Raw genomic sequence first — 8850 nt, 5'->3', positions numbered from 1 at the left:
CATATATAAGGGATCATCATCAATGTAATATTTGGTCCGAAGAAATTTAACTTATAATAAAATTATTTATCACAAAATGGCATTCCATGTCTTTAAATGTTGGAACTTTTTGAGAAGATAGAAACCCCGTAATAGAATTCTGTAAAAAATAAATATTACTTTTATCTCAGATTTAGCTTGAAACAAATCAATTATTTCAACTTAATGAATTAATTTCTCATTTCTTGTGCATTAAAATTTATCCTTTTCAATATAATAATCTATGTAGGATATAATCCGTATTTAATCCATATTTAATTTTCAGGTAATTACAACAATGGAACTTAAAGCGATAAATCATTAAGAATTTTCACATATCACACCTTTATAAATACTTCATTAAATTTTTTTATTGAAATATAAATATAATTATTATCATTTATCAATGAATGTAAATCTCTAGATACTTTTATCAAATATATTAATATAAAGTATTATTATTCAAAAGCATAAATCATTCAAATTTATTGAAACATTGTAATTAATGTTATAATATGAGATCTCTTTTTCACTTTTCCTGACTCTCTTTTTCCCCTTTCTTTAAAGTTATTCGTAAACAAACTAAAAGCTATGTTTAATACAAACAAAATTTCAACAAATCGTATTTAACGCTATCAAGATTCCCTATATTTGGTGGAGATTTCAATGCCCTCATATTCAAGTCGATTGCGTTACTAAAACACATTTTGTAGAATTTGAAAATCAAACAAGATTTTGATTTCCCAAAAATTTTCACTTTTACGCCCAATAATTGGCAATTAACTGAAATAAAAATTATTCAACGCACACAGTATATATAGAATATTCTTTCTAATATATTTTCTGCAATGTACGGTAGAAATTCCGCGTGATCCGTCGGCAGTAATTCTGTACTGTTTTCGAACAGTAATACAATTCTTTAAGTGTGAGTCTTGTTATAAATTTAATTTTTTTTAATTTTATAATTAAATATTTTATACAGCAACACAAAAGCACACAAAAAATTTTAAAGACTACAATTTATATTGATTCAGTAAAAAAAATTGTATTTTGTTGTAACTATTTTACAAGACTCTTTCTACTCCTTGAAAAAACTTTAAAACAGAGTTTAGTTACTTATATTTAAATAATACACTCGGTTGTTTTGATATGCATAATATCAATCATAATTATCGTTGTATTCGTCCATAATTATTGCAATAGTTATATCCTCAGGATTACATAAACAATTTATTGGGTTTAAAATCTTGAAAAATTTTCTACAATTACATTTATGATTCTTTAATCACTTCCGATGAATCGTTTCCATTTTCTCTCTCAAATTACCGACATTTTCAACACAAAGATCACAGATCATTTGAAGCTATCTACGCGCGGATGCACGATCTCTCTTAAATTCTTTCACTTTTAACAGTACACTTTGACTTGCGACGTACGTTACATCGACATTTACTGATACAATTAACGTTTTAGTGTGCACTTTCGAGTGGACGTGTTCTTTCGATCAGAAGACTCGAAAAGGCGGCCGCATCGAGACTGGTCGCGTCGAGAGAAAGCTGCAACTCGCGAGCGAGTAGTTCTTCAGAAACCCAGTTCAGTACCGTCGCAAGTTACCAACTCCATAAGATCTAAATGAAGAATAGGAAATAAAAAAATATAATGAAATAGCATTTAATTAAATAATCTAACAAAAAATGATTAAAAAACGGATTCAAACTTCACTGTAAATTATCGATACAAATTAATATACATTTACATTTTTGTTAATATAAAGTCAATTAATATCCATTATATTATATAAAATCAGTTAATAAGTTTTTTTTATTTTTAAATGTACATTTAAATATATACATGCATATTTTTTTACATATATTATATAATTTATGGATTCTATCCAATTAACGAATCACATGTAGACTATCATAAATCTATTTTTAATTTTATCGGAAAATATATATTATTCTACGTTTGTATGAATTATATGTGTAACATAATAAAATATTTTTACATGTATCGTTTAAAGATATTATTGGAAACATTAGGTAATTTAGATAAACGCGATAAAAGTTATTGTAGTATGTAACCGCACAAAAAAAGTTGCAGCAATATTGCTGCAACATTGCAGCAACGTGTAATATTATTGCTACAATATTACTGCAACTTTTGTACTGTTGCGCTGTTGGAGTATATTTTTGTATTTTTATTGCAATATCACTTATAAAAATATTATCTAAAATTTTAGATAATAATTTAGATAAACGCAATAAAACTGTATTTCCATTTTTTAATATTCATATAATTGATAATTTTTCAATAAATAAAACTTAAATTACAATACAAGAAATAACATTACATGCATTGTTTAAAAGACCGAGTATATACTTTATTTAGATATAGGTAACTAAAAGTTTGTTATGAGCCAGCACTGACTCCTACTACCGGAGCAATGTCCCTCCTTCCACCGTGCTTTCCGCGCAACGATAACCGGACTATCCTGACCATAGTGGAAGAAACTCAGGTGTCTTCTTGCACATACATTTCTAACAGCCAATGAAAACGTGACACCATATGTCGCCATGTTGCCGCGGTTATTTGAATTAGGCTTTGTGTCTTTATTATTTTATTTATTTTTGTGTTTTTAATTATATTTGCTTACAGTGTATAACATAATGAATTTGATTTTATCTTTTGCCATAAATTTTCCATAAATTTCTTTCTACTTAAATAGTAATGCTTTCTTTTTTGGAAAGCGATAAAAATGAATATTTCTGAATTCTTTTTGATGATCATTTTTATATGTTTTTATTTGGCAAGTTTTGGCACACATTTTCATCTCTCAAACTGTCATTTCACATTTATCACGGTGCAAATGTTTAAATGGTCACATTTGGAATCTGCATAGAAACGTACAAAATTCGTCTCGAGAACACCTGAATTCTGCCACCATGATCCTGCAGATTACTATGAATCTGTTATGTCTTGACCAACAGCATAACTAATGCCATGACATTAGAATCGAAGTTCTATTCTCACGCGAAGAAAAATTTATGTGATCTCTTCTTTTAAAAGTAATTCTGCAAATAATAATTTATCGTTACATATAATAAATATATATAATTTTATATACAGATTGTATTTTCATAATATAAATATGTATAAATATACAGCGCGCAAAGGAAATTTATTATTATATACATATTGTAGGTATATAATTGTTTTTAATATTATAAAATGTAATTTGATTAAAATGTTCAATAAGCAATAAATTAATGTATAGTAGCATTTTATTTTGTCTATATTTATAAAAAAATCACTTTTAATTCTTTCTGCCAAATAATTAACATTTAATTACTTAATTATAAACTATCAATTAATCATTTGAAATATTTAATATAATTTTTGGAGTAATGAACGAATATTCTCAACTTTAAAAATTTAACATGAAATGAAAATACCATACGAGATCGATTACGAAGAAACAACCAACGAAAGATCACCGTGAAATGCAGCAAATGTCCGAAAAACAATTTCAAAGCAATAAAATTTGTTTTGCCCATAGTGTGCCACGGAAGAAATTTTTTCTTCTAGCATGATTTTGGCTTCATAATGTCATAAAGAAAATTTTTTAGTGAAAATAATTTTTTATTAAAAAGAATATTATAACAAAAAATAATTATAGTAAAATAATAATAATAATAATATATAATATAATGAAAATAATATAATAAAAAAATGTACGTTATTTCTAATACAAACCTTGATCACAGTTATGAGATAACATGGACTCTGCACAAGTCAACGATTGGGTATGTTAATTTAGATGTTCTTGATTTTTTATATTTTGATGTAAATCGTTTTATATTTTAATATCGTGTTATTTTAATCCCTCCCCGCCTCTCTCTCTCTCTCTCTCTCTCTCTTTCTCTTTCTTGCTTTCTTTCTTGCTTTCTTTCTTCTTCTTCCTATTTTTCAATTACTAAATAATTTACTATAAATATTAAAAATTACATTTGACGTGATAAGTATTATATGTAATATTATCATCTTACATATAATATTTATTTTAAGTAATATGCCGATAACATATATAAATTATAATACAAAATTTGTTTAGAAAAATATTAACTAAAACTTTATCAAATTAATTAGTTATTAGTTATTACTTTAATAGGTTAATTATTTAAATTACATTAATTGAATCAATATTATACAGCCATTGACAAAATTATTAGGCACCTTATTTATTTAACAATTTCTTCAATTTATAAGGAAATAAATAACACTATCTTTATAAATGTTATCATTTATTTCTTAAATAATCATATAAACTAATATTTGCTTGGTCCGCCATTATTTTTTATGACTTCTGCTATTCTTTTAGGTAAGCTATGTACTAATCTTTCGCATATAGTAGGTGATATTTTCTCCCATTCTTCGAAAATCGCTTTCTTGAGCTCAGTAATTGAAGTTAGGCATATTTTGAAATCTCGGATAATATGTTAACAATAATAAGATAAAGAATTGCCTAGCAATTGCTCGAAACAAGACTGATAACGTCCGTATTATTCGAAGTCGAAATGCACACTAAACAGTTTTGTACATATTATCATTTCTCTAAGAAACTTATATGCCTCAGTTGCTTGACCTTCTCACAAAGTCAGTAGCATGAAAACAACACGCAAATAGAGAGCTTATGCACATTCAGTTGTGAAAAATTTAGAAAAAGCAAGGGTGCCTAATAATTTTGTCAATGGCTGTATATGTATATAATCATATTATATATGTATATAAATAGAAATATATATTATACATACGTATATGTATGTATATTTATGCTACAGAAGACATAAACAAGACATAAATTGCAGTTAAAACGAAAGATAATTCATTACTTCATTATGAAACTTTTCCAAATCACACAAGCTTACTTCTCCGAACTACCACCAGTGCCAAATTATATTCTCGAGCACAATGAATTTTTTTAGAAACGTGCAAAATAGATATATCCTTTGCAGTACAAAATTGTAAGTTCTTTTTTTACTAATAATATATCTTTTATCTTTCTTGTTATTAACATTTTTCTCTATTTTCTATATTTGTTCCATTTATGCTTATACATTTTTTTTTATATTTAAGAGATATTTAAAATATACATTATATTATTCTATCTTATAGAGATTTCCAGACTTGAAGATGGCAAAATAAAAATTACAGTTCCAAAAAACTAATTTAACAATAGCACATTATCCTTTTAATTTTAGTAATAAACGATTAAAAATAAGTGAAATTTAAAAAAGCACAATAGAAAGATGTATTCGACTCCCGATTATTCTAATAATAAAAATTATAAAAATTATAAAACTATAGACAGGATTCACAAAATTGAATACATAAAAGGTGTTATACAAGATTTAGAAAACTATGGCCCAGCTGGTTTAATACACATCGCTATTTTAAGTGACATAATCCAAAGATCTATCAAGATATGGAATGCTAATGGTAGTTTAAACAAAATAATTGGCAAAAGAAAAACAGGACATCCTATAGATATCGAATATCAAGCGATCAGTTCAAAAGGAATAGGTAAAAGTCAATTAAATTAAAAAAAAATTTTTTTAAAGAGCCAATTGTGAACAAGTTTACAATTTCTCAGATTTTACACTTTAAAATGATTTCACCTTTTTTAATCCAATTAGAATAAAATTGAAAATCAACAGGAAAAAAAATATATTTTATGTTTCAGACATAAATATTCTATATTAATTTTAACTTCGTTTCTTTTCTTAATATGACTCGATCAGAATTTTCCAAACTTTTTTTATCATTCTCTAGGTCATTGGACGCTAAGAGGTGGAAAAGATCCCGACAATGTCATCATTGACTTAAATAGCTGTCTTTTTTCGGTGATCGGTTCTCAAATCGGGCAGAATCCATTAAAACTTCGTAAATGGACACAGCTAAAATTGAAAGCCAATTTTCAGAATTTGACCAAATGGATAGATAAGATCCTCCAGTTGGAGGGAAATGATAAGATAATCTTGATGATTGGCGGGGCTTGTTACAATGGAACAACACCGTACGACGCTGGAATGATTATAGACCTGTCACAAGGACGACGCGGCCATGGGTAACTTTAATACAGTACTCATAGTTATGGCTACGTTTACACCGTACATTTAAACCACGGCCTTACAATAGATGTTCTTGTTTATCCTATAGGTTAAACAAAGACACCTATCGTATAGATCGCAGACTAAGCGCACGGTGTAAACATAGCCAATGTGATCAAACGTCCTTGATCTCGATAGAGCAATCCCGTTTTCGAGATGCTGAACATGTCAAATGTCCTGATTTTAGCAGAAAAAAAAAGCAAACAGATCGCGCTGAAAAATATTTTATAATTTATTTTTTCAAATTTTGTAAAATCATAAAATATGTACAATATTATCATATCCAGATGAAAATAATGCAGTAGGTGAATAAGTTCCTTCTTTGCAATGAGCAAATTAGTGTGGACAGTGAAAAAAACTTGGGAGTTCGTATTTTAAAAGCAATATTAATAACAAATATCAATTTCATGATTTCAATTGTTAAGAATTTTGTTTCTTAAGAATTCACTTTCTTTGTTAAAGCAAATAATTTCAAATGATAAATATGAATTGTATTATTTTTTTTTAAATAAATTACTATTATTGTATTTATCTGTACATTCATATATCCATCCCCCCCTTCCGTTTAACAAAATTGTCCTATTATAGATTCGAAAATATCTGATCACTTTTTAGATTTTCGAATTTCCACCATTCATACGGCCATGCTAGAGGACACGCTTCATTTCATACAGGTTGCGGACTAACTGATCGCATCGAGGAATATTCTTCTGAATATCCGAAGTCTGGTTTTCTATCGCGAGATGATATGAATTATGTCGCTCATTTAGCATTATGTACAGAAGAAGCTCAAAAAGCCATACTAAAGCTCAATAATGGTCTTAAACAAGACACATTACACATATCGGTTGATGACATAGAGAAGCAGAGAATTCTAGAAGGCTACGAAAACTGTCCATTACCTGAAGTAAAAGAGTGGTGCTTTAAAGAACCAAAACCACAGCTACATAAATTTCAACAAGTAGTATTAACGTTAGGACATTATGAAAACAAAATGCTTTCTCGGGAGGAGAATGTTTGGATATGTACTTTTTATCCTGTGATAGCTACTTCTTTAGATGTATAAAGATACGTAAGTGAAATAATGAGGCGTCCTCGAAAACAATACGGCATATACCCCCGCACCAGAAGGACTTAACGAGAACTAACTTCTCGAATTCAAAAAACCGCACAGACTAGAATAAAAGACGTAACATTGAAAGATTTTTCAGTTGTGTTCTAATGAAATAATTTTTTTGAAGTGAGTCCCCTATAAGGGCTCCAAGCTAAAAGCATAATAGTTTTTTTTTAGATATTTACCGAATAAATGAAATATATTTTAAAATATTATCATTTGCTTATCAGGAACCTCGATCAAATAAGACAGTGCTCGGCAAGATTTGCACTTCTCGGCCGATTTTCGAGAGGCTCCGCCTCCCGCTACTCCTTTCACCGCTCGCCCCGCGCGCAGTCCAAATGCCGCTCGACGTTTAGGAGCGTATGACGCTCGTAGATATGAAGTTCACCCGCTTTGGGCGTTCACGCTGTAAACTTCATTCTATATCTTTTTTTTTTCGTTCATTACATAACTAAGATAGAATGAAACAACGCGTAAAATCGAGCGCTTACGCGTTGCTTCATTCTATCTTAGTTATGTAATGAACAAAAAAAAAAACAGAATGAAATTTACAGCGTGAACGCTCAAAGCGGGTGGACCTCGTGTCTATGAGCGTCATACGCTCTTAAACGTCGAGCGGCATTTGGATTGAACGTGGGGCGAACGGTGAGAAGAGTAGCGAGAGGCGGAGCCTCTCGAAAATCGGCCGAGAAGTGCAAATCTTGCCGAACTCTGGTCTAAGAATTAGACGATGCTCTGTTTACGTTCTCTAGACTGCCTAATCACGTTCCGTTTACATTCAACGAACATTGTGCTCGTGCTTGCCGAAGAACTTATTCGATCGAATAAAGTGTGCTGTTAGGGAATGTAAACAAAAAAAAAATATAGTTAGTTGAAATAGAAAATAGTAAATACATATTTTCTGTGCAGGAAAATAATTGAAATAGATTTAACAGAAATATTTATTTAAAGGATGCATCTATAGAAATACTATTTCAAATAAATATTTTGCATCGTAAATATTAGGAAGGCAAATAGTATTTACCATTTACATCAATATTTACTTCAATTTAATTATGAAATATATAACGAAATGTCAAATAAAATACTTATTTGACATTTCGTTATATATTTCATAATTAAACAAAACACTTCTATTTTCTATTTCCTATTTTCTATTTACTATTTCCTATTTCTAAACAGTATGAAATAAAAAATAGTAAAAATAAAATAAGAAGCAGCACACGTTCCAAAGATACACAAGGTGTCCCATACATTTCGCGTGACACCCATTAATAGTAGAATCTGAGATTATTTCAAAACGAAAAAGAAATAATAAATAGAAAATAGAAGTGTTTTGTTTAATTATGAAATAACGAAATGTCAAATATAAGTATTTTATTTGAAATAAATGTTAATGTAAATAGTTAGAGTCCGATCGAAACTTTTACCGAAACTGAAAACAAAACACTCATTACGTGTCATTTTCGACTGAAACCATATACCTCTTCGTAAATATTAATTTTTATGTGTAATTATTGTTTTAATAATTAAATTATGATGTTT

The 8850-nt window shown here is 28.6% G+C and overlaps 1 protein-coding gene across 1 annotated transcript; it reads left to right on the top strand.

Annotated features, from left to right (window-relative positions):
* Nucleotides 1-5327: 5327 nt before the first annotated feature.
* Nucleotides 5328-7430, top strand: LOC108723639 (uncharacterized). Its single transcript, XM_018449537.1, has 3 exons — nucleotides 5328-5601; nucleotides 5851-6145; nucleotides 6804-7430. Exons 1-3 carry the CDS (start codon nucleotides 5328-5330, stop codon nucleotides 7252-7254), a joined length of 1020 nt encoding a protein of 339 aa, XP_018305039.1. The 3' UTR covers nucleotides 7255-7430.
* Nucleotides 7431-8850: the final 1420 nt, after the last annotated feature.

This window comes from Mycetomoellerius zeteki, unplaced genomic scaffold (assembly GCF_001594055.1).
Source record: "Mycetomoellerius zeteki isolate Tzet28-1 unplaced genomic scaffold, Tzet1.0 scaffold249, whole genome shotgun sequence".
NCBI classification, from domain to species: Eukaryota; Metazoa; Arthropoda; class Insecta; order Hymenoptera; family Formicidae; genus Mycetomoellerius; species Mycetomoellerius zeteki.
The sequence above is the reverse complement of the archived record's forward strand: the minus strand, read 5'-3'. Positions and strand labels throughout refer to the sequence as shown.